Source organism: Branchiostoma floridae, chromosome 11 (genome assembly GCF_000003815.2).
Source record: "Branchiostoma floridae strain S238N-H82 chromosome 11, Bfl_VNyyK, whole genome shotgun sequence".
Lineage (NCBI taxonomy): Eukaryota > Metazoa > Chordata > Leptocardii > Amphioxiformes > Branchiostomatidae > Branchiostoma > Branchiostoma floridae.
In genome coordinates, this window is record NC_049989.1 from 5,878,924 (window position 1) to 5,906,455 (window position 27,532).

General features: G+C 41.7%; 4 protein-coding genes and 1 long non-coding RNA gene across 6 annotated transcripts; 2 read left to right on the forward strand and 3 right to left on the reverse strand.

Annotated features, from left to right (window-relative positions):
* Positions 1-362: 362 nt before the first annotated feature.
* Positions 363-6,846, reverse strand: LOC118425629 (leucine-rich repeat and IQ domain-containing protein 4-like). The gene is made up of 4 exons (XM_035834594.1): positions 5,975-6,846; positions 3,915-5,109; positions 1,649-1,761; positions 363-1,183 (listed from the first exon to the last, which is right to left on the reverse strand). The coding sequence occupies exons 2-4, from the start codon at positions 5,080-5,082 to the stop codon at positions 1,001-1,003; spliced, it is 1,464 nt and encodes a 487-aa protein (XP_035690487.1). The 5' UTR covers positions 5,083-5,109; positions 5,975-6,846; the 3' UTR covers positions 363-1,000.
* Positions 6,847-6,993: 147 nt separating this feature from the next.
* LOC118425632 (general transcription factor IIH subunit 3-like) lies at positions 6,994-15,953 on the reverse strand. 2 transcript variants are annotated; one of them, XM_035834598.1, is made up of 13 exons: positions 15,801-15,953; positions 15,276-15,352; positions 14,782-14,897; positions 12,523-12,653; positions 10,464-10,529; positions 10,268-10,297; positions 10,017-10,045; positions 9,787-9,861; positions 9,378-9,431; positions 9,180-9,248; positions 8,461-8,596; positions 8,169-8,205; positions 6,994-7,509 (listed from the first exon to the last, which is right to left on the reverse strand). In XM_035834598.1, the coding sequence occupies exons 1-13, from the start codon at positions 15,829-15,831 to the stop codon at positions 7,416-7,418; spliced, it is 945 nt and encodes a 314-aa protein (XP_035690491.1). In that variant the 5' UTR covers positions 15,832-15,953; the 3' UTR covers positions 6,994-7,415. The 2 variants fall into 2 exon arrangements, with proteins under 2 accessions (XP_035690491.1, XP_035690492.1); XM_035834599.1 differs by lacking the exon at positions 15,801-15,953 and adding an exon at positions 15,524-15,639.
* Positions 12,747-13,735, forward strand: LOC118425634. Its single transcript, XR_004832315.1, has 2 exons — positions 12,747-13,163; positions 13,631-13,735. It is a non-coding gene; the product is annotated as an uncharacterized LOC118425634 (long non-coding RNA).
* Positions 15,950-27,291, forward strand: LOC118425633 (translation initiation factor eIF-2B subunit alpha-like). The gene is made up of 8 exons (XM_035834600.1): positions 15,950-16,118; positions 17,159-17,260; positions 21,081-21,220; positions 21,944-22,060; positions 22,809-22,921; positions 24,524-24,668; positions 25,271-25,396; positions 26,290-27,291. Exons 1-8 carry the CDS (start codon positions 16,106-16,108, stop codon positions 26,443-26,445), a joined length of 912 nt encoding a protein of 303 aa, XP_035690493.1. The 5' UTR covers positions 15,950-16,105; the 3' UTR covers positions 26,446-27,291.
* Positions 17,277-19,842, reverse strand: LOC118425631 (S-adenosylmethionine uptake transporter-like). Its single transcript, XM_035834597.1, has one exon. The coding sequence runs from the start codon at positions 19,005-19,007 to the stop codon at positions 17,949-17,951; it is 1,059 nt and encodes a 352-aa protein (XP_035690490.1). The 5' UTR covers positions 19,008-19,842; the 3' UTR covers positions 17,277-17,948.
* Positions 27,292-27,532: the final 241 nt, after the last annotated feature.

A 27,532-nucleotide genomic window follows, 5' to 3' on the forward strand; every position in this document is an offset into this window, starting at 1 on the left:
CATATTGATTTAACCTGTGTTGACCTCTAACACCGCCTCCTGTTTGTGTGCAGTCTGGTTTAATCATTACTGTTCAAATCTGTTAATATTAACAGACCTGTATGTGCCATCAGTACACTTGACGCGTTAAGTGACGCATTAAGTACCCTAATTAGCGGATAGTTAAACTACAGTCGTTTAGAAAACAATTCATATTGTGAGGTTTAAACCATCTTGTCAAATTTCTCTACAAAAGAAGGATCTCTCAAGTAAACAAAAGAAGACTATTTATTCCGTCCTGTATCGGTGTCGGGTAGAATATGTAGGTGTGCTATACCGGCTCGTGATATCTTTTGGGATAATAAGAAACAGTGCACAGATGCCGATGTGTATCACACATGGCTTTATTGTGTAAATTCTTAATCCCAAATCAAGATATAGCAGCTCGAGTGTACTTATCAAGAATTCTTGCACATAATTCACTCCCATCCTTCATCATGTAGGGGAGAAAATGATCGTCACTCGTTTTGCGCGAAAACAGAAGAAACAACAAACAAAAACAAGTATAGGCAAAAGTTCATGTCAGATCTGGAGTTGATAAACAAGGCGCTGTTCTTTCATTTCCACAATGGCTCCGACTTTGGTATCATAATAAAATATAAAGCAATGTTTTAGTGTCAGTCGTTGTAAACTCTCGTGCCCTCAGCTAATCCGCTAGGTGGCACGATTCCCTCATCTCCTGTAGTGTCTCCGCTAGGCGACGAGTTTCCACTCATGGTGTATCCGCTAGGTGGCGCGAAGTAGCCAGTGTCATATTTGCTGATAGAAAGTGCTTAGTAATGCAATACATAGTGTCACCGCTAGACGACGAGTTTCCCTCATGGTGTTATCCGCTAGGTGGCGCGATTCCCTCATGTCCTGCAGTGCCTCCGCTAGGTGGCGAGATTTCCTCATGGTGTATCCGCTAGTTGGCGCGATTCCCTCATGTCCTGAAGAGTCTCCGCTAGGTGGCGAGATTCCCTCAAGGTGTATTCGCTAGGTGGCGCGATTCCCTCATGTCCTGCAGTGTCTCCGCTAGGTGGTGCAGCCGGATGGACCTTAGGTGCTCCACAAGGCGGTCCAGTGTCGCACACTCCCCCGCCTGCTCCCTCCACGTCATCAGCACCCTGTAGGTCTGCTCCTGGAGGTTGTCCTGTGCGTTCTCCTAAAGTGGTCGAGAAATATGAAGCTAAGCTTACAACGTTAAGAGACCAGTGCAAAACATCTATACGAATCAGCTACTAGTACTTAGAAACACGCATATCACATAGATTGTAATATTTTTTGGTCACAGGTCGTAAGGAATGAAGAAATGTTTGTTTTAGCATCAATTTTTATCTGTGTCGATAAGTAATATTGCCTGTCTTAATCGGAGCTGAACTGACAATCATTTTTTTGTTTGTAGCAATACATGTACTTTGAATGCAAAAGAGGATCCTAGATGTTATATTGCGAAACATGACTCTCCAAGCACAGGTTAGGCTCCGACGATTTTTTTGGCCGTTTTTTGTCGGGCTTTCTATTTTGCACCGCGATAAAACGCATATTAATTATAAAAAAAAACGGAGCCTGACCTCCACTTGGAGGGTAGGCGTCAGTAGATTAAAGTATCCACGATGTCACATCGTACCTGTATGGCGTGCAGCTCCAGGTCCGTCAGCCCCAGCTCCCGCCCGAGCCACCGCCACTCCGCCCGCTCCACGTCCGCGGACAGCGCGTTCATCAGTTGACTGAACTCCCGGTCTGGACAAACATACAAGCCGTGCGATTCTTCAATACATACATCAACGAGTGGGGAAATCCTTTTCTCATGTCTGAAACAGTAACTTATCAAATGCGCTCACTTAGGCTAGGGTCACAATTGGCCCGGTGCCCGTCAGGGATGTAGCCCCGGCCGGGCTCTGAAGTCGGGCGGACACCGGCTGTTTACCGGCTGTCGTGGTCACAATCAAACGTTGCCTTTACGATGCCCCGTGGGGGTCCCGGGGTGTTCCGGCGGGCACCTCATCATTTTTCTTCAAAAAATTTCCACCTTCCTAGGTTCGTCTCCGGCAGACACCCGTCAGATGTTCTGACGGTGTCCTGTAGTCACCCCTGCGGGGTCCGACAGGGTAACGTTTGTCTCTCACAGCCCGGTGGGGCAGTTGTAGGGTCCCTGCCGCATGCCCTGAGGACAACGGCAGGGAATCAGGCAGGCTCCTGGTGGGCCCTCGTCATATCTAAGGGTATAAAAACAGGCATTCACTTAAGGTAGTACATCACTGAACTTGGAGTACTGGTGCGGTACATCGTGGTTCGTTCACTGCGGCACTGTTATTTTTGCCAACTTTTCCTTGTACTCGCACTGACGTGTGGCACTGTTACGTTTCTAAACTAAATATGTTATTGGAATTTTCAATGTCGCGGATGACTTGTTGATGCCTATATCTTTATATTTGTAAAACGAAAAACATGGCTTATGGGTCCGAATGACTGCAAGTTTGGTGTTCCGTCGCCAATCGCAGAGGAAATGTCCTTGAGCCAAACATCTTTCTTCAGCTTGTTTCTATAGTCTGGGGTTGTAATATCGTAAAAAAACAGAGTAGCTTTCTATGGAGGTGGCTAACTGTTCGTCCTGCTTCTCAGTGATGCAGCCAATTGTGTGGTCTGTTGTGTTTTGTGGTGTGTTGTCCTATCCCCCTCTGTTGCCCTTGTCTGCAGAAGTTTCTATTGCTGTATTCTTCCGCCTGCCTAGGGGGCTAAGGGCTGTTTCCCCTTGTCTTTTCCTGCCGTCTTTTTCTTTCCCTTGGTATAGCGCTCTGCACTCCATTGCAATTGTGATACGCGTAAGAAATGCACTGCGATACGCGTAAGTTCACGGCTTTTGTCCTTTCACGTGATCTGTGACGTCACATATTTGACCCGGTGTTACGAATTACAAACATTTATTCTTTAAACCTGCTCTTTCACGTAACAAATTTATTCCGAGAGACTGCCGGCAACCGGAGGGGTCCCTCTCGGTGTTGTCACGATTAGGTCGCGAGGTGGTTGTACGAGCGGGTCCCTGGTTCATTTTAACTCAGACTCAAATTGAACCAGGGTCCCGGCCGGCCCTCAAAATACCCCGGCAGCCGCGAGGTGTCCCACAGGGCCACGCAGGGGTCACGCCCGAAAGTGCCAAAAAACAGCCCGTGAACTGCCCGGCAGGGCCCCTTTTTCCAATTGTGACCTAAGCCTTAGTGCTATCTTTACTACTTAGCCAATAGCTGTTTTATTCTTTGTTTGCACATATTTGTCTGTTTCCTTAATATATGCACTTATCATGGCATGTGCTTATGCATACCAGGTGCAATATTGGAGCGTATATATTTGCTCGTATGCATAGCATCTAAGTCGACGCAATCATATCAGTTACAAAGCAGCTAAAAACGATTCTCATTGCTGTATTGGCGGAACGCTAAAGTGTGTACTTGAAATGGGTCATAACAGTGTGCATTTGGGCACGACCGTTTCATTCCATTAGCTGTTAACATGTTGATGTAGGTAAGAAGGATTAAGAAATACTTCAGTTCTTAAAGCCATTTTCCTGTTAAGGAATTGTGCGTATTGCAGAGTGCGTTTCCCTGTTTTGTCAGCGGCTAAATGACACTGCACAGATGTCTTCAGACCTTTTCATCTATTCGCATGGAGCAAATCATAGTTAATTGGGGAATTTTTGTTCCATCAACTCTACGTCAACTGCGTGCAGTCAGTTGTATCCTACATGTATTTGCCTTTCATAAAGCTTACGAGAATAGTTCTAGTAATCTCAATGTAACAACAACATTTTGCAGACTAGTAGGACACCGGCAAAAAAGATTAACACAATATTAGAACTTCTATCGGCTTGTGAAATGAAATATCACAAAGTTGCATACCTTCTCTCTCCCTCCGGATCCTCTCCAGTCTTGCCTCCTCCGTGAGGAAAGCCATGATGGCGGCAACTCCCCCATTCAGCACCTTGGGGGGAGGGTACGTCAGGGGGTTACCGGTGAGATCGATCTGTTCGATGTTGGCGAGCCTGTGCATGGCCGGGGGGAGGCTTGTGATGCCGTTGTTCTTCAGCTTGAGGACCTTGAGGTTGGTGAGAGTGAGGATCTGTGGCGGGAGGTACGAGAGCCGGTTGTAACTCAGGCTGAGGTACTCCAGCTGCGTGAGCGCGCCCACCCCGTCCGGCAGGGCCTCCAGCCCGCACACATCCACAGCCAGCCGCTTCAGGTTCCTCAGCATCGCGATGTCCTTGGGTACGAAGGAGCGGCGTCCCGGCCCGGACCACCGCCCCATGTACAGCTCCTCCAGCCCCCACAGGTGCAGCACCTGGGCCGGGAACACCTTGAAGTGCGAGGCGCTGATGCTCAGCACCCTGAGTTTGGTCAGCTTGGTGATGTTGTCCGGCAGTTCGTGTATGACGTTATCCCCCACGTGTAGCACCTGCAGGTTGCACAGTTTGCAGATATCGGCAGGCAGAGCCGTGAAGCGGTTACTCTGGATGCTGAGCAGCTTGAGTGACTGTAGGTTGGCTATCCCCGATGGCAGCGACGAGAGCTTATTCTTGAACAGACTTAAAGTTTGCAAACTTGATAGCATACATAGCGTCCCCGGTAATGACTCGATCTCGTTCTCTCCTAGCCAAATTTCCTTCAGGTTGTACAACCTGTCAACATCTTCACTCAGCGTGGTTATCTTGTTTCCCGGGGCCACGAGGACCTCTAGCGTCTGCAGGTTATACAGTTCCTCGGGCAGTTTCTCAATCCCACATCTCTGGACTCTCAGCTCCCGGAGTTTCGCTAGCAGCCCGATCTGGCGAGGCAGATGCCCCAGGTTTGTGTTGTTTCCCAAGTCTAAGATAACTAGAGAAGCGAGGTTAGCGGCCTCACGTGGTACTACAGCCGTGCAGATGTTATTGTCCTGAAGATCTAACCTCTCCAAGTCAATATGTTCGAATATAGCAGGAGGAATGACCAACAGGTTTTGATTGCTAAGATCTAGAGTCTTCCAGCCGTCTTTCACACAGCGGTAGGAGCTTATATTCCTCGGAGACGCCATGTTGTGTCTTCGACACTCTTCTAAGACCTGCGAATAACAACAAAATACCATTAGCGCGCTTTCTACCTCTTTTAAGTAAGCAATAATTCAATTACAAAGTGTACTCCTTAAACGTACGCCAGAATCCCGCTCGACGGACAGATGGAATAAACAACAGACTCAAATGCTAGCTTGGAAACAAGTCTGATTACGATTTGCTAGGGGTCTTCAGCTTGAAAATGTTGGTTTTCCTTGATGTGGTCCAACCAAAATCTATTTAAAAGTACACCAAAGCAGTTTGATAATCCTGTGACTTAGATATAAGCTAGGATGTCTTGCCAGTCACGTCGCATGGATTGAAAGAGAACACACAAAATCTAATACACGACGAGAAAACCGCGTCATAAAGTGATACATGCCGATCACTTAAATCAGTTCTGTATCACCGTTTAGGAGTATTTCCATGTACAAATAAAACTGTGTATGTGTTTGTCATCGGTACAAAAGATGGCCTGAACTCTGGGCTGTGTAATCAGTTCAATTTGTTGTCGTATCAACACGATCACAATGCTTCAAGGATCTAGTTTCACCGTTTATACTCTAAAACTGTGTCAATGGAGACTTGAAATGAAGTGGAAACGTAGGTGGGGGTGAAGAATTATGGACTTTGAACTACAATCTTAGGTAAATTTAAATGCTCTTTCTGAAGGCATTTTTGTTCTTTTGGCCTTCGCTGTAACTGATATTTGTTGTTCTACCACTCTGAATGATTGCATGCCACAGACTGCACGTACGCACCTGTACACATTGTTTTACAACGTATAGGGACTTAACTTACATCAATGAATCATAAATGTCCGAGTGAGCAATTCCACATCTCTCAATGCATGATTCAACATTGAAAAAGACTCACCTGTACGTTGTAGTCACAAAAGATTCTGAAGGGAAGTTCATAACGTCTTTGTCATAAGCTGTGGGGTTGAAGTCCGCCAATGAAAGGTCCGTTCTTGAACTCTTGAAACGGCCAGGCTTAAAACGTGAAGTTGAACGCGTACGCACCGAGTTCCTCCAAGTCCAGATGTCCTTCTGGTGTTGACATGTACGAACACACACTAACAAATCCTCTGTATAGATAACAGTAAAATCTTACCAGGTCCTTACACCATGCCTAGTATGCCCAGTCTGGGGGGCTATATTGTCAACAGTATATAATACACAAGTATACACAATAGCGCCGTCATCCGGTTTCACTTAGGCGCACACAGAACACTCGATACGTGAGAGCGCTTTGACAACAGAGTCAACAACCGGAGTTTGGCAGCCAGTCGGCATAGACGTGAACACAGCCAGAACTGCGACAAGAAAGCGCTTTTACACCATTTCATGCTAAGTAAATACTGACGGGGCGTCCGATTGGTCAGGCAGACGTTTACATCGTTATCTAATCCCCACGTTATGTTGGTGACTTAAACCGCTCTTTTGAGATGTTTTTACTGTTGATTGATTGGCAGAGTGTCATTTACTCAGTAACAGATACTGTTACGTGTGATATTGTCCCTAGTGCATAACTCATAGGAAGTCTGGCGTTATGTACGAGTATTGTCCTTTTGTTATCTATAGTTCAACTTCAAGGTAAATAATATTTGTTTGCTGACTGCTTGGGTATAGAATGCTTGCAAGAAAGGGGGATACAAAATTGAACTGCATAAAAACTTTGTATGATTGTACTCTCCAAGAGGAGCGCCGGTGTAATTTTTCCCGACAACTACTATATCTACGCGACTCAACCTCTGCTTGGAGAGTAGTAGTAGTATAGTACATGTATCCAGTATGTGACTGGGATCTCTTTTGATTAAATTTTAAGACAAGACAATGACCAGAACCAAAACACATATATCTATATGGTTTATTGATATCGAATATCATATTCTGAACAGGTCGTAGGTACTATCCATATGCTGGATGCAAAAATAATTCTTTGTATAATAAGTAAATAACTTCCCAGGTATCTATCCTTATGTCGAACTTGACTATTGAAGAGAACTCAAAACATTTTCAGTTTTTAACAAAACTACACAAACAATACGATACCAGATTCCTCACTGGATGAAACAAACAAACCAAGTTTACACAAAATGCTTTGAATTTTACTCATGGCTGGCAGAGGTATCAATAAGATGTATTATTAAGAAAACATTTTTTTGGAGATCTGAACACTGTCCATAAAAAATACCAAAGCATGTGAGTTCCCTAGCCCCCATATCTAACCTTTTAAACCTTTCATTTCCTTGCTGTTCCCTGGCACTGCACATGTAACAACTCTATCATCCATACAAAGTAGTTTTCCTATAACACTACAGTAGTGATGTTGACGGCCCTCCATTCTGTAAGGATCTTTTCTTCTTCTTTGACTTGAACATGGGAGGTTTGGCTAATTTGAAAGCAGTCCTGTGAAACAGATAAACACAAACAATGTTAAGTATCAAAGACAAACACATAGCTTTGGGTAAGAAACTTAATACTACACACGTCAACATATGAAGTGAATACTATTTGGCTTGTCAACATATGTATATGATATGAGAGAAATACAAATAAACTTGCAGTTTTTTTACAACTGTTCTGGTCTTCCTTTCTGGTCTTCCCAAACTTTGGCAAGAGCTGGATGATGAATTTGAATATGATTTTATCTAATGCAGGGCTCGAAATTCATTTTTGGGATCAGGTGCACTGGTACACCCAGCTTAAAAGATTAGGTGCACCAAAAATTGTTTGGGTGCACCACTTAAATTCAAGTAGAATGTCAGAAAAACCTGACAACAAAACATAGTTACATGCTATCAAATTCTTAAACAACTACCATGACAGAAATTTTCAATTTTTATTACCTTTCTAACACTTAGATGTCAAGAATATGATGTATACTAGTACACTTTGATATCTTTACATACATGAACCCAATAACATATTTGGGTGCACCCCGTGCACCCACAGAAAATAATTGGGTGCACAGCTCCAAATTTGGGTGCACCTGGGTGCACATGCACCCAGTATTTCGAGCCCTGTAATGGCATGATTATTTCTAGCAAAATAAAGTGGATACTTACTCGCATGTGGAACAGATAGGGCTGAAGGAGCAGAAAACTGCAGGAGAAAAACAGTCAATCAATAGCATCACAAAATTATCTGACATACAGTACGATGGAACAAAACTCTTTGCAAAGAAATTGAGACAATTTACTGTACAACAAAAATCAAGGTGATCTACTCGTTGTCAATGGTACTGTTAACCTAAACAGAACCTGAACATCCAACAGAAATGATTGCAAATCTTTTATCATCTATTTGATAGTTGTGTCTAGATGAACAATAATAAAACATCATGAAATTTTGACTTACTTGATAGACAGACAGAGCAGACGTAGCCTATGTCTATGAGTGTCCTGTGACAGAAACAGGCGGCCCTGTAGTCTACCTGTACTTTAGGTGGGAGAGCCATGACTTCCCGCATGGTCAGGTCAGGCAGAAACACCCACTGCAGAAGAACATGAGAAATATATTAGAGCTTATACGTGACGGTGTATCATATGATCGAGCCTTGTAACATGTCAACCAATCGTATACCAGTACAAAACCATATTTTCTTGTTGGACTGGTCCAGAAAAAACGGACCTGAAAAAAAATCAGTTGACCGGATCTTGGACAGATTATAAAATGAACAGATTATATCGGCAGGTGTTAACTCGTTTTGGGACTTACTGGTCCAAGAAAATAACAAGAGCAAAGTAAAGTTTCTAAAAGTAAACTTGGTCAAAGTTAGTGTTGGTTACATAGGATTTTAAAATACCATTATACGTCAGATACTCCACCAAAATGAATTCTTAGTAGCAAAATGAACCATTGCTTTGTGTATTGCCTATTCACAAGTTTTCACAGATGATTAGGTTCAGCTTCAGGTCCAGACCTGGGCCTGATCCTCTGGACTTGGACTGTACTTATACCTTGTAAGCTACCAACCAAACTTCCATCCAGCAGTGTATTGTCTTTCTCCTACTCAAATAGACAAAGAAGTCAGTAGCTACAGAGTACTACCATTGTAGCGTGCTTCTAACACCTACCAGTAAATATTGCAGGAGTCCCGACATCTGTGGTATTTTCAGGTAAATGCCCCCCGTGATGTCAGAAGCCTTTATTGGGAGGTAAAAAATACCTCTAGTTAGTGCAACAAAAAACACAAAGGATAAAAACACTTCTGACTGCAAAATATAAAAAATCAGACTAGGTTTGAATCCAGAGGAAAAGTGCTAGCACCATACCTGTTGTAGTAGTCCTGACTCCTTATCAAGTATACAGGCATCTATAACAACATTCTGAAAAGTATGAAGTTTAAAAGAAATTAGAAATTAGTTGGCATTACTGCATCCTTCATTCTTGCTTGATTACTGAAGTACATTTAGGGGTAAAGCCCTAGTTACACATAACTGAACATGGCTCCCAACCACAAGCCAAAGAAGGTTGGTATAAGTTGGGAGCAGACTATCCAGTTTTACATTTAAGAGTCAATTGGACCCCCTTAACACACCCATTCTAGACCTCATATCCACAGCAGAACACCAGCCAACCAAGCCAAACAAACACCAGCCTACCTAGTTGCCCTAGCTCCCAAATCACTCCAAACAATGGTAAGGGTAACTGGGGATTAACGGTAAGTTCCTGAAATCGTACCTGTTTCTGTGCAGTGAATATGACATTCATGAGGTTCATGTACTGGGAGGGGCTGTCTTCTGCTGCCTTGATAACCTGTAGAAAGGTGGCAATTTTTCACAGTCATCATGTTTTGCTGCAATTGTTTCCAACCCATACAAACTATGCCAGCCACTTCAAAATAAAATGCCTACAAGGCAGGTCACAATTGCACAAGACTAGCTATATAGTTTAAGCCTGAAAAGTCTCACCAATACTCTGGAATTCAGTTGTTGTCCCGCTGAAAAAAAGGAAACATAATCTTAAGCCTCTTTCACAAAAGACAGCAGCAGGTCTATGACAGTCACAGAAAATTTTGGAAAATTTGTAGGAAAGTCATGAGTGTCATACAAAATAAAGATCTTTTGCAAGGGACAATGTTGTTCTAGTGTTAGCATTGTTTCATTTCATGCTTCATTTCAATAAGATATGGAATGTAAAATAAAAATCTAATGAGACTTACCTTGGTACTCCTTTTCTAACCTATGAACATCTGTAAGGAGTTAAGAAAATCTAAGCATATATTTCTTATTATCAATGTCTGTCTTTTACTTCTCGCAAACTGTAACCTGTTTAATGGGTATTGCTTGTCTTACCTATATGTATGTAATGCATAAGGCTGTTATTTCTTGAAATAGAAATAAAAACAGAGAGGATACAGCAGAGGGCAACTGCAAGAGAGCCAGCCAGCAGGGTGTCTGTCTTCAACTCTCTGCTGGTCGTATCTGTGCCAGCACATCAGGAAGAGGGCATATAAACAAGTGCTTTTGTTGTTTTTGAAAAAAAGCTGTAATTTTGTTATGGAAATTGCGACAGGCAGGCCTTTTTGGCATAAACATATAACAATGAATGCTATCTAAGAAATTAGCATGACTTGTAGTTGTAGTCATCCGGACTGTCTTAAATTCTGAATATTGACCAGGGTTTTCCGCAGATTATAGAATTATGGCACTACGTGGCTTTACTCCAACTTATATACAAATATGAACAAGTGACCGTAGGTAACATAGTCTGTGACGTCGGTCTGGTATATGTTGGTTGTTTTGTCTTCTTTGGTGTGTGACGTTGTGCTTATATCCTATATGATTCTTTTCATGGTGTTAGATATATCGTTGTATCTAAAGTTGCCTAATATTTCTGTGTCATGTGAATCTTACTAAACAGGTATGGATTGTGAGATAACATGTGGCCAAAGTCAAAAAGATATGGTGACGATAAGTTACCGGATGGTCTACTCTAATACACAGGCACATTCACACACAGACACACCTACAAGACCGACAGGCAGACTGACAAACGCACCAAGTATTAACATGTTTCTGTTATGGACGTAATAAGTATGAAGCACGGAATAGGACCTTGATGTTTCTTAGTCGAAGTCCGGGAATATAATATGGCTAAACTTCATTTGGGACGAGAATTCTTACACGCTTCATTGCAAACGGCGACAGGAGGTATTTGATTGACAGGGTCATTAGTGGAACATTAGATGTCGGTTCCCATGTCCCACATACGATAACACACAGCTGTTGATGATGAACTGTGCGATAAGTTTTTAACTAGTGTGAAGCCATAAGGTATCATGACACAGTGTTAATGGGTGAATCCCGGGGTCCATGATGCTGGTACATAAAGTAGTACGGATAAACTTGTTGAATAAGAGGTAGAAAGCAAACGCGCGTAAAATTCTTGCACATATCGCGCATCTGCTTAACTATACCCAATTACCTCAACGGGCACCATATGCAGACATGGGCCAATCCACTGTGAAACGTACAATTTGCAGGGGTGATTTCTGAAATTATTACATACATAATAAAAACAGCTGCCGAAAAAATAAAACACCTTGCATCATCGTCCAACTATGTGTAGAGAACCTGCCAAACCACAAACGTATGCGACAACGGGAACATGCAGATATAGATGCGAACGTGCGTTACATTGACGACCAGAGAACATCACGCGTCTGCTTGCAATATCTCAATTACAGCATGACCCATATACAGGGGATCTGGACTAATACACCGAAAGATGAACATTTTGTAGGGGTGTTATTTTTATTGCGTCCCTAATAAAACCAACTGCCGCAAAAACAACCAAAAAAAACAACGTGCATCATCGTCAACCTCAGTGCAGATGACCTGCCAAACAACGTACGTATGCGACAACGGGAACATGCAGATACCGATGCGAACGCGAATAACTTTGACGATCAGGTAACACCACGCATAGATCTGCTTGACAAATTCCAATGACACCATGACCCACATACAGAGGATCTGGACCAAAACACCGCAAGACGAACAAATTGTAGGGGTGTTATTTTTATAAAATCCATAATAAAACCACCTGCCGCAAAAAAAAGTTCACGTGCATCATCGTCAACCTCAGTACAAAGGACCTGCCAAACCACATAGAATTCAGACAACGGGAACATACAGATACAGCTGCGAACGCGCGTAAACGTGACAAAACTAAAAGTCTGTCAACCAGAGGGTCTGGTCACAGACTAATAACAAACTTTGTTTGCAAGTAACATATACATTGTTCCTTAAAAATCATATAACTATGACATTCCATGTAATGTGATTATCACTTTGGTACAAACCATTACACTTACACATATAAATACATCTGTAGCTGCAATAGTATCATGAAGATATCCATGGGCTGTAGCTACAAATGTATAGCTGCATGTTGACGTACTGTACGGTGTACCTGATGTCATGAACTGTTTGATCTCCTCCACAACAGTGTCGTCTACAGTGGCGAACTGTTCGTACCTCCCATCCTCCCCTCTCCTCTGGTCTAACCTGGGGTCAGCCATGTTCTTAGGGTACAGGAAATGTCTGTATGTAGGAGAAGGTAAAACAGACATCATTCTTCCTGGGCTGGCTTTAATGCTTCACAGATCAAAATTGAATTCTGTACTAAGTACATGGAAATCTTTTTGGGTGCAGTTCACAGTACAATGGTTCACGTCACCTTCATTATTGCCAAGGAGGTTATATTCAGAAGGAGATTGTACGGGCTTAATACCCCGTTGCGCGCTATTGTTTAGACCCGCTAGCTCCCGTGGCGGCCTTTTGTTTACGCCCTCCGGCGGTGCCGCTCTGATCTGATGTTGGATTCAGGGCATGGCGCCATTTTTAACCGAGCGCCAATCAGAAGAGCCCGACTGTGACGTCACGCGTCCGAGCTTGGCCGAAGATCACCCGAGGCTGAGATCGGCATGCCGGCAGTTTCCGCGTATTTCCTTATTTGGGAAGCGCGGGTGACGTGTGCAAAAGGCGGCATCATTTGGACAAGACGCTGACGGCCATTTTGATGTGTGTTTCACCGCTGTACGATCGACATGGGTGAGTTTATAAGCATTTTTGTGGATGCGTACGGGATTTTTTTGCTCGAAAATATGAAAAATGTTCTGTATTAAATGTCTCCATAAAAATTATTTAACAAATTTCCCACCGAAACTGACGAATTTCCTGGATAGTTTAATGCTTTGGTGACCCATTGAAATATTGTTTGTCATTGGACTCAGTTTAGATTTACTGGACTCTGCGTTTGAGTTTTGCTTTATTTTTGTGTCAGTACGGACTCCGTGGATCCATCACACTCATGGGCAGGGTGGGAGGTTACATGTACTAGCGACATGGGATTTTGTAGTCGACATTTTGATCATTACGCCTAATCGTTTGTAGTTCAACCCGGTACACGCGGCGACATCATATCCACTTGTTTATGTGACCAATAACCTCCTTGATGTGACGTTAACGTTGTGCAACTAGGTTCCCAGTCTTATCGAGTCCATGTTTGTGCTTTTCAGAAAACTACCGAGGAAGGGAAGACCACTAAATCGACGCCATAGTGGATACGGCCTTGCCGAAAAGGCCACGTAGTTCGGAATAAAATTTACGTATCTGAACCAAGAGTGGTAATCATCGTGTTCTGTTTATAGTTAAATATAACGTTTCTTCTAAATAACGTCACAATAAGTGTTTCTTGGGAACCTCCGATCAAATAGTTCATACAATTTCTAGTCGGTATTCTGACTTGACGGTAGCGATGAATAAAGATTTCCCTCCCCCTACCCATAGTCTATTTATTTCCGCTACGCAAGACAATTGTTGCAGAAAAGTATGAACGATCTTGAAGGTAAGAATTTTTGATGGTCTTAAAATACATATTACCGTTTAGAAAATGAACTTCTAGATGCAATACGTTAGTTTAAATGCAGTGGCAGTTAAATACATGTATTGTGACAGTGAGGTCAGCTTAGCTCAACCGCACGTATTACAAGTAAAAATGTTACTGCTATAGCTATCGCTAGTTCTGTGTTGTCTGCAAGACAGCCAGGTGCCTTCGATTCTTCAAGAACTTCTTCAAAATCACTCAAAACCCGTTTTAAAGTCACTGTTTCCAGTGCGAGTTATCTTGAAAAAGACTGTAAACAAAGGACCCTTGCTTGCCGGCGTATGCAGATCGGGGGGTAATTAGCACCTCGACGTGAAGTTGTTACTTCTCACCTGAGGGGAACATCACTGAATGAAGGCAACTTGTGTCCAATCTCCTTCTGAATATAACCTCCTTGATTATTGCTGATCATCTTTCAAAAACATTTAAGAAAACGTATGTTTGAAAAATATTTCACTTATAAAATTGGAACAGATTCTTGCAGTCTATTTGAGGTGAAAATGATTCAAGAATGAGTAGCATTTTTTTATGTTATCACCTTTATAGTGTGATATATAGGCTAGCGATAAGTATTTCAGCAAATGCAGTCTATTTCTGTGTCCAGTTTGCGTAAATTGAAACAATTTGCCCCTGCCTGCAATGGCAAATAGAATAGTCACTGACTAGTCATGATTTACACACAATACACATACATGTACACAGACACGGACACAGACAGACACACACAATAATACACCAATACAATTCCCAGCACAAAGTACATGTATGTTTGATGTTACTGACGTTTTACTGGTGTGACTGGCGATGACGGCCACCCTGTTCTTGTGAGACAACATCAGGTAGGAGTTGACAAACACTTGTATGGCATCCAGACAGTGGGACAGCACAATCTGGGCAGGCTGGAAAGATGAAAGAACACTTTAGCCTGGAGTCCAGCATTCTTAGCTTCAGTCTACTCTCGATGGTCGGTACCCCGCAGGCTAGCAACCCTGGGAATGGACCAAAGCTAACAAGGCCGGACTCCAGGCTATACCAGCATTATTGTGAAAAAATTTGGACTAAATGTAAAGGTAAAGGTAAGAGTTGTGTGTTAGTGAACAGGTAAATTTATGTATGATCAGTGCAGGACTACAAGATGCTTTTTATGATAAGAACTAGAGAGGTTCAATGATCCAATTTTAAACTTTACCTTTTCGTGGCTTCAGGTAAGTACAATGAAATATCTTTCAACACAGAATTTCTGACACTGGAGTCTTCTAGTTTGAAAGTTTCCTTACCTCAGCTGCCTGCTGTTGTCTCCTGCCCCACCACACAGGGTTACAGTCTATGATCACCACCAGTAGGTTTTCCTCTCCTGAAAGTGAAAGAAAAAGCAACTAGAGTTCATTGTTCACCCAAATATCAAAAGCTTTTCAAAGTTAAAGGTATCATCTTACTTCTTAGAAAAAAAGGCTAGTATTTCAATACTTCAATACTATTTCAACAGGAATTATGTAAGCAAATTCTTGATTTGCTTCATCTTTACCTGAGATGCACGCGGGGATTATTTTAGCCATACTTAATACAGATCATCAAGCTTCAAGGAGCTTTGCGACCATCCAGGCCAGGGTTTGGACTGGACACTAGATGCACGATGGGAGGGGGGCAATGGCTCTACACCCCAATTACCACATTCTCGATCTAACCGACGTACCAAAAAGTGTATACTGGCTTCTTAGTACTGATCACAAGACAGGCGCATCAATGTAACGGAACAGAAGGTAGAGACGTCAACTACAACACCTGCAACTTTTCCCACTTACCTTCCGCCATGTTGTTTTGCCATGTGACCATTACCGAAGCCGTTCCATCAAACTCTTCCTGATTGGTCAAAGAGGAATGTCCCTTACCGAGCTAGCCAATGAAAACTCTTGTTATGGGATGGAGTGCAAAATCCTTCCCGTGGTCCATTGCGGAACATGTGTATATTTTGTCGTGCAACACTGACTGAAGTGGAGTTTGGTTGCAACATTTCATGAATTTATCTGTTGCCTGCACAGCGTTTGACTGTGAAACTTAACAACATAGAAACGTTCTCGTTTGTAGTACTCCAGGAAAGGGTAGAAAAATGAACAAAGAAGGTAGGTGGTACTTAATCTTACGTTGAACCTCTTTGGTTGAACAGATGTCATATTATCTCATAAACATATTTATGGGCAAGGCTATTTTACTTACAAGGATGTTCCTATGAATGCAGTTTTTGGCACTTTTGTCAAGAAGAATTTTTTGCACTATTGACAGGATGCACCTTTGAATAATGATGCACCTGTCAATAAGACTTTTTTCCCTCATGGAAGTGAGTGGAAAATTGCACTATTGACAGAATGTTCCTGTTGCTTCTTCACCTACATGTATCGGAGTGCACATGGGCACCAACATGAATTGTGGACAATATGTCAAAGGTGAAGTTCCCTCAGACATAAACAAAACACGTTTGGACATTGTATGCCAACCGAGACAACTTTTTGGAACTCATGGGCCTTTACGGTTTACCTTTGAACTTGTGCATGCATATTCAGAATGGTGAAAAAGCTTATAGCTAATAGCCAGGGCATAAACTAATAAATAACAGGCTATATTTTTATGGATGTGCCCAAGTGTACTTGTGTATCATGTGGTCTAATTGTAATTTGTGCTTTTGTAGTATTGGTTTTGGATTGTCTGTGTGTGTCGATCCAGTCATAAGCCTATGAAAATATGAAAATAATTGGGTGCACAGCTGCAATTTTGGGTGCACCTGGGTGCACATGCACCCAGTATTTCGAGCCCTGCAATCTGTATGTGTACGTGTGTGTGTGTGTGTGTGTGTGTGTGTGTGTGTGTGTGTGTGTGTGTGTGTGTACTAGTGTGTGTGTGTGTCCATATTTATGCATTCCTGTGATTCCCAACATCCACCAACTACTATATTATGCACCACTGCATCATGATAAAAATCCTCATTCAGTCATTGCTGCATATTTTTGTCAGTGGAATTCTGGAAGTGTCACGAATCGGTATAGGTAACAGAGTGAAGTCTGTCAACTTCAATTGCCTTATTAGCTATATATGTGTACACAACTATATCTAGATTACCTACACCACTACATGTACTAATCATGTATGGCTGTCTTTTGTTTTACAGAGATCCTTGAACAGTTTATCAGATGTCAGCAGGAGAGTCCCCAGATGTCAGCAGCCGTGGCAGCCATACATGTCCTCATGCTGTTCCTCAAACAGAACACAGGTAAGGGTACAGGGTACAGGGGATACATACATGTCCTCATGGTGTTCTGGAAAACAGAACACAGGTAAGGGGACTAGTCTCCAAGCAGATGCTACGGTGGCTTAGAGATGGTAGCAAAGCTGGCCAAGGAGTATAGCTGGCCAAAGGGAGTCAAACGGGCACCTGGTGCCGCTATACTAAGTCCCTTGCCAGCTTTGATACTATCTCTAAGGCACCGTAGGGTCTGCTTGGAGACTAAAGGAGAAAGGGTACAGGGGATACATACATATCCTCATGATATAACCTCCTTGGAAAAACGTATCTCATCTTATCTTAAGTAAATAGTCTGTAGCCAGCCATCTTCAATATTATTTTATTCACTGCCCTTAGGACAGACACTACCATTTATTAAACCTTCTAGCTACAGAAAATAAAAGATATACAGTTGTATTTATCATGTACTAAGTGTTGCCCATAGTTTCCACCATTAGTTAAAACCAGTGTGTATGGCAATAAAAGCGTTAAATCAACCTTTTGATGAACAATTGTTCCCTCCAAAGGTAACTGTAACCCTACACCTCTACCACCATGTACCCTGGGTCCATAATACTCTCGGGTAGACTGGGTTTAGAACCCCTGACCCCATGGTCATGAAGCATGCTTATCACCCACTACATGTATGGCACAGCATGTTGTATTATTACATCACCTATCTGTTTCTTTGTTCCTTCCATTTTTTGAACCACAGTACAATGGCCACAACAGTAGTGCTCCCAATAACAAGAATAGCCCCTAAGAGTTCCATGATTGTTGGAATGATATGAAGTACATAACGTTCCAATACAAATGCTACAAGGATACTGATATTCTTCACCAGTGCCACAGTAGAGGCATTCTCTAGTGTTAAACTATGGAACATGATGCCTATACCAACAGTATACAGAAAGCCTTGGGCAACAAGGTAATAGCTTAGATCGTAGTTCATCCCACTAGTAAATGGTGGATCCAGGAAGAGAAGTGGGAGAGCTACCACGATACCGATGAGTTTGATATAGAACAGTAGAGTCCATATTGGGAGGGTCTTTAGGAGGTAACGGGTCATGATGATCAGTCCAGCCAGGCCAAAGGCAGAGATGACAGCCAGCATGTTGCCAAGGATGTTTAGGTACAATTCCTCATCCTCTTTCAACCACGATCGGCCGCTCGCAGTGAGGATGACACCAATGATACTCAAGCCGATCCCGACCCACTCGGCGACGGACGGTGCCACCCGTAGAAAGACTACCTCCATGGATGCCGTCAGCAGCGGGATGATGCCATGTCGGATCACGAAACTGTTCGCAGGCGGGATGTACAGCACCGAGACGAAGAAACAGATGAACGCGATCATCCGACCCACACCCAGTATGACTAACATGATAACTGTCGTCCATGTGTTCCCTGTGATGGGAGCCCCTAGGAGAAAGGGTATTGGCAGATAGACGATCGCTGCCATGAGTTCGTTCATGAAGATAGCGTGGATGGCCGGCATGCCCTGGTCTCCCGCCAGCCTGGTGTATATACTGGCCACTGTGATCAGAACTCCAGAGAACATGGCTGCCATGATTCCTTCTGCTGCCTTCAGCTCACTCCAGTTCTTGGTAACCCCCTTGAGAGACTCAGCCACTCCGTCAAACTGTTGTGCCAGGTCATCAGTGTCTTCAGTACCCTCCTCCTTCATGTCTGAAGGATCGGACTTTGGTGCTTCCTTGCCGGCATTGTCAGCCATTTTGTGCACAGTTGGTCAGCGTCCTTTGGTCGAGTCAGACTGCTCCAGGACTGGTTTCCATGTTGCAGACAAGTAGAGTTCAGAGCTCACGTTAACTGTACATGATCTCTGCTGTCAGCTTCGCTGTTTCTGTAGTTTCTGTAGGGTTTCATCGACTTCAGTTTACAGCTGGCATCAGGCTGCAGACCTTACCTGACATGGTATGACACCTAGCCAAGCAGGACAATTGTAGAATAGGATGATCTCAAATCTCTTACTGTTCTCTCAAAGAAATTCTTCTCAGATACAAATGGTCTGAAAGGTTTTGATTTATTTAGAGATTTCCTACACAGTAATGAAAAGGAATGTATTTTACATAACACTTAATATCATGCACATTTTGCTGAATGTGCACTTTATAATGTTATACATTTGGGCCATGCTGTGCATAAAGGACTTTTGAAGTGTTCCCCATGTCTCCCATTAAGCTGAAGACATTGTAGCCTGAGGACAACAAAATGGTGGAACACTTTCACTGCTGGCATGTCACATGTCATCACGCCCCCTTGGTGTCTTTATTTGCATCAGATCTTGTTGTACTGGTTTTGCTACTCTTCTAGCATGAGCACCTGTGGACGATTTTTGTTTGGGCGGGAAAATTAGATTTTTGTCTTTTTTCATACCGTACTGCTGTCCAAAATTGTCAACAGCTAATTTTCTGACAAAATGTCTTGCTCATTTCTAAAGAGTTTAACTATCGTCTCAAGTTATAGACTTCAATTCTACGAGGGCGGCTCAAAAAGTAATGCCACTGGTTTTATATTAGGCTCATGTTTTCATCGAATGAGTGGAAATTTGGCACAAATGTACACGACTATATCCTCTTGAGATTGAGATATCTCAATTTGTGCTTCAGATTTTTATGAGCAACTGAGATGATTTTAAGATAACCACACCCTTGAAAGCTTGTCAGGAGATCAGTTCCTCTACATCTTACTATTTTAAAACTATTGTAGGAAGTTGAAATGTCACCTACATAATAACAAATATCTCTACAGATTACATGGCAAATTTCATGTTTGAACTCTCAGTGGTTCATCTTTTACAGCCACTAGAATGGAGCAATTTGCTATATTACAGACAGTTTGATTAATAGCCAAATACGTGATTTGTTGAATAAAGGTTTTTGACTGCTTTTTCATTAGCTTAAAAGATGCAAAACTTTGCACAATTATTAACTGTTTCAAGATCAAAAAGTGTTAAGTTTTATTCTTCTCAGTTAATAAAAAAGTTGGTAATGGAAACTTTAAGCAGCCCACCCCTAATCCACCGCTAATTACGACCCTGACGATCTTACTTCACACCAGGAACGAAAAAATAATAAGTGATTGTATTTAAAAGATGAAAATAGGCATGTGGCTTATACAGAACTGCAACTTGATACATATGCAATTTTAGTTTCTTACAATAGCTACAAGTGATTTACAGACATTATGAATTGCACGTTAATTGACTCTCTAATTTCTTCCGACGGGATAACAAGGGTGTGGTCATCTTGAACTCAACACAGTCACTCAGAAAAATCTTAAGAACAAATTGATATATCTCAATCTAAAGAGGATATATTCTTGTACTTCTGTGCCAAGTTTCAACTCATTCGATGAAAAAATGAGCCTGTTATAAAACAAGTGGCATTACTTTTTGAACCGCCCTCGTAAGTTTAGGATTTTTGAAATTTTACCAACACAGGTGAATTTTCATGCAAGGAAAATGCGTGATTAATGCAATAGACTATGTATAAACTTACACAGAAACAGCATGATGATTGATGTTAAAATAGCATTGTCGTCTTGGCAATTTTATCAACAATTACAAATGTATTATACTAGACATTTTTTTACACAACCACAACTTTATTTTCACCATTTCCATGACTGTCTGTCATATTAGGATTGCCCTGCTGAGGAAGGTGTCAGATCACCAAAACGTTGATGAAAATAAAGCTGTGGTTGTGTAAAAAAAAAGAGTCTTTATTCAGGGACATACAAACCTGATAAAAATATTCACAAATTATTATATACTTTCCTTCCTTAGCTGGAACACTAGCAGAGCTGAGAGACAACTTGAAGGAGGCCATCAAGACTCTGACCAAGAGTGACACGTCCATCACATCCGTGTCTTCAGGCTGTGAGCTGTTCCTCAGATTCATCACTCTCACAGCGCTGGACCATCCCGTAAGATCATAACTGATAAACTAATGTTTAGGCCTCTGAGAAAAATATTGTGTTTCCTGTTTCCCTACCTACCCTAGAAATATCTCCCGACCCTAGACTTTTTATTGGGGTGGGCAGTAGTCTCCAGTTAGAATTTTATTCAGCCTTCTTTCTATTGAAATAAAAACACTGCATGTCCTATCTAATGAAGGATAAATGTATCTATTATGCATGAAATAAAAGTTAGACATTGAAAGACAAATTTCCTCATGTATTCCAGTTTACATTGTTTAACTGTTTTGTACTATGTCTCACTAGAGTTTTGGCCAGCCTAAAAAAATTACAAGAAAAAAAAGATAATCCATACCTATCGACCCTAATTTTTTCAGGACTGAAACAGGAAACACAACATTTTTTTCTAGGCCTAAGGTTATATTGCATCACAGTTTACTGTTGTATATGCCTGAATCTGACATTTGTTAACTTTTTTTTTATAACAATAGACTCTTGACTTTTGGATCTTTATAAAGGAAAAGGTCATTAGAAATAAAATATGTGTTTGGAAAAGGTTACCTTGCAATTTCAAGAGAAGTTTTAGCCTTGCTGAGGTAGTCACTAGTTACCTGGCTTTGACTCATCAGATTGAAATTTTTTTTCTTTTCTCTTGAATTTGTGGTCAACATATGTAACGGTATAATATATTGAATAAGAAATTCAAATGACACTGATGGTCTGTTTTATCAGGATTTCCAAGTGTACAAACAAGTCTTGCTGGACCGAGGAGAGCTGTTCTTGAAGAAAATCTCCAACTCCAGACAGAAGATCGCCAAGCTGGGTCATCCTTTTGTCACAGATGGAGCTGTGAGTGGTTTATTCCTCATTCCTGAGACTTCTCAACATTCCCTGGCACATCATGATTTCCTACATATATATATACACTGTATAATCTCTGTTCACAAGAGTTATGCATGAAGAGTAGTTACAACTTAACACAAGAGAACACAAAGATACAAAGCTAGCCCAAAGCCTGAATAAAAAGTGCCCCAATGTATATATGTAGGCTGCCTAAGTGCTTAGGACTGGCCCCTTGCTCTGGCCCATGATCCTAGATGGTGTGGTGTCCGAACAGCCCTTCGCCTTTGTGACATGCTTTATCGATCAATTCTGTGGGTAATCAGGCAGTCCCGTAATGTTTACTGCCAGAATTTTGCACCTCAGTAGTTAGGAAATGCCATACACTAAGTTGAAATGCTTGATGGGAACTTGAAAACGGAAGATTTGCGATGAGACGTTAAGAAAGAGGTGAGTCCGGTCAGCCCATGTGGCAGATGTTGCTCGATCAGTGGCTCAGTGGGCCAGAACATACCCCTAGCCATAATGTGCCTGCCCTGGGTATGTTCTGGCCAGGGTTACATGTACATTCCGGACTGCTACATCAGGGGACTTAGAAACAGACAAAAGGATATGCTTGACTATGTGTGAAGGATTGCCATCGGAAATTTAATCCATGCCTTGTAGTGACTTTTATGAGCATCTGTGGTCTTAGAGTATAGATGTTGAGAAGACAAACCTGATGGTGACATGTATGCATTGATTATTCTTTTTCCAGACCATCCTGGTCCACTCCGACTCCAGAGTTGTGCTGGAGGTGTTGAAGAAAGCTGCCTCAGCTAACAAGAGGTTCACAGTCTATGTCACAGAGTCTCAACCTGACAGATCAGGGTTAGTATGGAGTCAGGCAATCTCTACTATCTGTATCTGTTTCATAGTGTTATACACCTGAGTTATGTACTAGTTAGGATTTGGTGAGTACACTTAATTGCATTTCATATTGATGTTGTTGATAATCTGAAGCTTTATTGACACAGAAAATAGCACAATGACTTTCATGTGGTCCAGAATAAAGATTCTATTCTGAAACATTAAGATTCTACTTAAAGTAAGAAAAATAGGATGACACACTTGAACCTTGATACAATCAGGTGTGATGATTGTGATGGGTTCTTTAGATTTATCATGATCAATGTGTTACTGTCCTTAAACATCAGACCAATGGCTTCTTTGTGAAGGACTGCAACCCCAAAAAGTTATACATATACAGAACTTTGGTTGATAAACTTTCCATGATGGTATGAAATCATTCTTTTTAAAAGAAATATCCCCAACAATATGAGAATATTGAGCATGAAATCCTGTGAGAGGAGACTAAACAGTGTTTATTATGTTTAACATATTTTTACAGCTTGAGGATGAAAAGTAACTTAGTTGTTAATGTATCCCCACAGCTAGAAGATGACAAGTAACTGAGTGGTTTATGTATTCTCAGTTTGAAGATGAGAAGGAACTGAGTTGTTTATGTATTCCCACAGTTTGAAGATGAGAAGTAACTGAGTTGTTCATGTATTCTCACAGTTTGAAGATGACAAGTAACTGAGTTGTTAATGTATTCTCACAGCTTGAAGATGAGAAGTTGTAGCCAGCCCGAAATCATTTTCCGTCCCTTCAATTTTGAATCATATCAAGCGCCCTAGGTGCAAGATTTCTTTGGGGGTCCTGGGGCATTCACCCTAGGAAAATTTTAAAATCCAGACCCTCTGAAATGCTATTTCCTTCATTTTGAGGTGCAAACTTTGCTGGTAGTCTAAGCTGTTCAATGAAATCTGTTATGGTGAAAAATTACACAAGGGAGACAGTTTTATAGATCTTTACATATTGATTTTTGTCCGTCACAGTGGACAGAATGGGCAAATTTTTTTCTGTCCCCAGCTGCAAAATTCCATCAAAGGACGGGTGCTGGCTACAACCCTGTTTTACTACAGTTTAAAGATTAGAAGGAACTGAGTTGTTTATGTATTCTCACAGTTTGAAGATGAGAAGGAACTGAGTTGTTTATGTATTATCACAGTTTGAAGTTGAGAAGGAACTGAGTTGATTATGTATTCCCAGGGTTGTAGCCAGCCTGAAATAATTTTCCGTCCCTTCAATTTTGAATCATATCGAGGGCCCTTGGTGTGAGATTTTTGGGGGGGTCCTGGTTCATTCACCCTAGGAAAATTTAAAAATCTAGACCCTCTGAAATGCTATTTCCTTCATTTTGAGGTGCAAACTTTGCTGGTAGTCTAAGCTGTTCTGTTATGGTGAAAAATTACACAAGTTTCTCTACATATTGATTTTTGTCCATCACAGTGGACAGAATTGGCAAATTTTTTTTCCGACCCCAGCTGCAAAATTCCGTCAAACACAGAAGGTCGGGTACTGGCTACAACCCTGTATTCCTACAGTTTACAGATGAGAAGAAACTGAGTTGTTTATCTATACTCACAGTTTGAAGATGCACAACAAGCTGGTGGAGGCAGGAATCCCCAGCACTGTTATCCTGGATGCTGCCATGGCCTACATCATGGAGAAGGTGGACCTGGTCATGGTGGGGGCGGAGGGAGTGGTGGAGAGTGGGGGGATCATTAACAAGGTATAGTAGGAACAGAAATACTGGTACTAGTGTAAAAGGCCTAGGGCAGTCTAAAGGACCTGTCCCTGCATCCTGGGAAGGAAATTTGCTTGTTGGGACGAAAAAATTCACCCCATCCATCCCAAAAATCTGAACTTAAGTACATAGAATTTGTTGATGACAATCTGTTTTCATAAGCTTAAAATAACATGTTACACAGAAAATCAACAACATTGGCTCTCAAACAATGGGAGGGACGGAAAAATTGGTTGAACTGGAGACAGCTTTGAAAAGGCATGAATATACCCCTGACTGATTCCCTCTGCTGTTGCAGTACCTATCAACATCACTAGAGGTCATAAGTGTACAAATTTTTACCTTTCCAGCACATTCATCATATATTTTAAAATCTGAATAAGAGCTACTTCATAACAGTGACTCAAGCAGCTGGATGCAATTTCGAAACGGTTTTAGACAGTATCTGCTGTATCTTGTCATCAATGACTGGACTAGAATCTGGAGGTACCAAAGTTTTAACCAAAACTCTGAATAGTACAGCTTAAAAGTGCTAGATTCATGATTTTACACTATAAGTCATACTATGATATTGCCTTGCCCAACAGATTGGGACTTACCAAATGGCCCTATGTGCCAAGAACGCCAACAAGCCGTTGTACGTGGTGGCAGAAAGCTTCAAGTTTGTCCGACTGTACCCACTCAACCAACAGGACCTGCCTGATGATTTTAAAGTATGTATGAGAATATAACATACAATAATGTCATATTTTATGACTAAGAGTTTTGGTCTGTATGTCTCTAGAGATAAACGTTTATGAAAAATCTTGCAAATTGTGCGGTAGTAAATGTGAGTCTCCGTAGAGCCACTGAATTAAAAAGATGCAGGAATTTTTCATCACAAACTGGAATGTTTTATCATGAACGGGACTTTTTTTTAATCACAAAAAGAAATATTTCATCGCTAGGAGGAATTTTTCATCAGAAAGTGCCAATCTTCCACAATACAGCCTAAGGCTGAGGATATAAGTCTGTATCACATATCATACACATAATGGGCAATATGCACCCACATTTTGGTTTACTTGCACTTTGTCTGATTTATTCAGTCCCTCTAGAAGTTGTAGTGTGGTGTTGTGTTTGGATGTTTTGCCCTGAACCTAGAAGCACTGGATTTAAACGATATGCTTTTGATGTTATGCCCTTGGGAAAGGCACTTTACACGACTCTCCTTGCACCACCTAAGTGTAAAAATGGCTACCTGTCGTCGCTTAGAAGTTGATAGACTGTCAAAGGAAAGATTGCAATAACTTGCCTGAGACACAGTACTAGTAGATAAAAACCCATTGTCCCTATAGCCCCAAATGCCTATACCTAAAAATGGCCTGGCTTCATTTTTTAGGAGTAAATAGAGTGTAAAAGGAGAGGTTGGGCTCCACCTTCCAATTACATGCCTAAGACACAGTAGATAAAAACCCACTGCCCCTACAGCCTCAGAATGGCTATACCTGTATGTAGTCATTCTGTCAGACCAAATAGATGAGACTCATTATCCATTCTTGTATGACTTTGTATGACAGAGGTTGTAGAGTTGATTTAACCCCCTTGCTTCTACCTTCCTCTACAGTACAGATACTCTACACTCAGCTCTAACACAGACCTGGGGAAGGAGCACCCCTCGGTAGACTACACCCCTCCCAGCCTCATCACCCTCCTCTTCACAGACCTTGGGATCCTCACACCCTCAGCTGTCAGCGATGAACTCATCAAACTGTACTGCTGACATAGATAAACTTGGCTGGGAGAGGCCACATGCAACAGCACTTTTGTTGTTGGTGGTGTTGGTTTGTTTCTTTGTATCATATCTGTTTGTTGAAATTTTTTGGGTTTCTTGAAGCCAGATATCATGGCCTCTGTAAAATCAGTGGTCATAATGGTTCTGAAAAAAAAAAACGTATTTCAACCTTTCAAGTGATACATGTGCTCAGTTTAACCAATGCTACTTGCTGGAAGCTAATGTGTAGCCTTGGTTAAAAGACATAATTTTTGCAGAAATCAAAAATGGATAGCGCGCAGAGATGATACCTTGAAGTATTGTCTCAATTAGAAAATCTCTTTTTCTTATTATTTGACCTCTGCTTCCCCTTGATTGAGTAGGTGATAGGGCATCTTGTCCCTGTCATGATTCCATCAACATTTCTCAGAAGCAAGTGGTACAAAGTAGAAATGGACAAAAAAAACTGTCTAGAAATCATGGTGTTCTTTCAGTTCAGACGACAAATGAGAGGTGATGACGCACATCAAAATTAGCCTTAATGCCTTTGCTACCATTGATAATCCCTCGGGCAGATTGTTATCCAGAGTGAGCTCATCTTGTTGCACTTTAACTAGATTGAAAATGAAGAGGGAGGTTAAGTATAGAATGACCCAAATAATGTGCACTCCACCATCATAAACTTTAATGTTCAAGTCAATATAGCTACATTTCAAGTGAGCGGACTGATACTTGTTGTTATTCTTATGGAGAGGGTTAGTTGAATGTAATAATAAGGTGAAAACTGCTTGACCTAGTTCTAAAATAAGAATATGTATGAATTGATAGTTCTTGACTTAAAATATCTCTGCAGTACTAGTGCTTCATTTGCTACTTGAGCTTTTCTAGGGTTATTTATACCTGATGTCTTATACAGATGTGCCTATTTATTACTACAGTTCCTTTTGCACCAGAGCCCATGGGGGTTGTGGTCCTGGCCGGGCTCTAAAGCCACACATTTGTCCAGATGCTGGGGGGTACCTTTTGGATGATTTGGTCACTACATCTATTTTTTGCCAGGTCCTGGGTTGATTTTAACTCGGGCCTCCAGGGACCT

What these genes read in the sequence shown, in the direction of transcription:
- LOC118425632 (XM_035834598.1), bottom strand. Translation starts at nt 15,831, where the DNA reads ATGGTCACATGGCAAAACAACATGGCGGAAG. An exon ending in GACAACAGCAGGCAGCTGAG is followed by an intron (nt 14,898 to 15,275) that starts GTAAGGAAACTT and finishes TCATCTTTCCAG; the next exon opens with CCTGCCCAGATTGTGCTGTC. An exon ending in GTTAGAAAAGGAGTACCAAG is followed by an intron (nt 10,046 to 10,267) that starts GTAAGTCTCATT and finishes CCTTTTTTTCAG; the next exon opens with CGGGACAACAACTGAATTCC.
- LOC118425633 (XM_035834600.1), top strand. An exon ending in CTTTTGTCACAGATGGAGCT is followed by an intron (nt 22,061 to 22,808) that starts GTGAGTGGTTTA and finishes TTCTTTTTCCAG; the next exon opens with ACCATCCTGGTCCACTCCGA. An exon ending in TCTCAACCTGACAGATCAGG is followed by an intron (nt 22,922 to 24,523) that starts GTTAGTATGGAG and finishes CTATACTCACAG; the next exon opens with TTTGAAGATGCACAACAAGC.
- LOC118425631 (XM_035834597.1), bottom strand. Translation starts at nt 19,007, where the DNA reads ATGGCTGACAATGCCGGCAAGGAAGCACCAAAGTCCGATCCTTCAGAC.
- LOC118425629 (XM_035834594.1), bottom strand. Translation starts at nt 5,082, where the DNA reads ATGGCGTCTCCGAGGAATATAAGCTCCTACCGCTGTGTGAAAGACGGC. An exon ending in GATCCGGAGGGAGAGAGAAG is followed by an intron (nt 1,762 to 3,914) that starts GTATGCAACTTT and finishes ATGTTTGTCCAG; the next exon opens with ACCGGGAGTTCAGTCAACTG. An exon ending in TGGAGCTGCACGCCATACAG is followed by an intron (nt 1,184 to 1,648) that starts GTACGATGTGAC and finishes CGACCACTTTAG; the next exon opens with GAGAACGCACAGGACAACCT.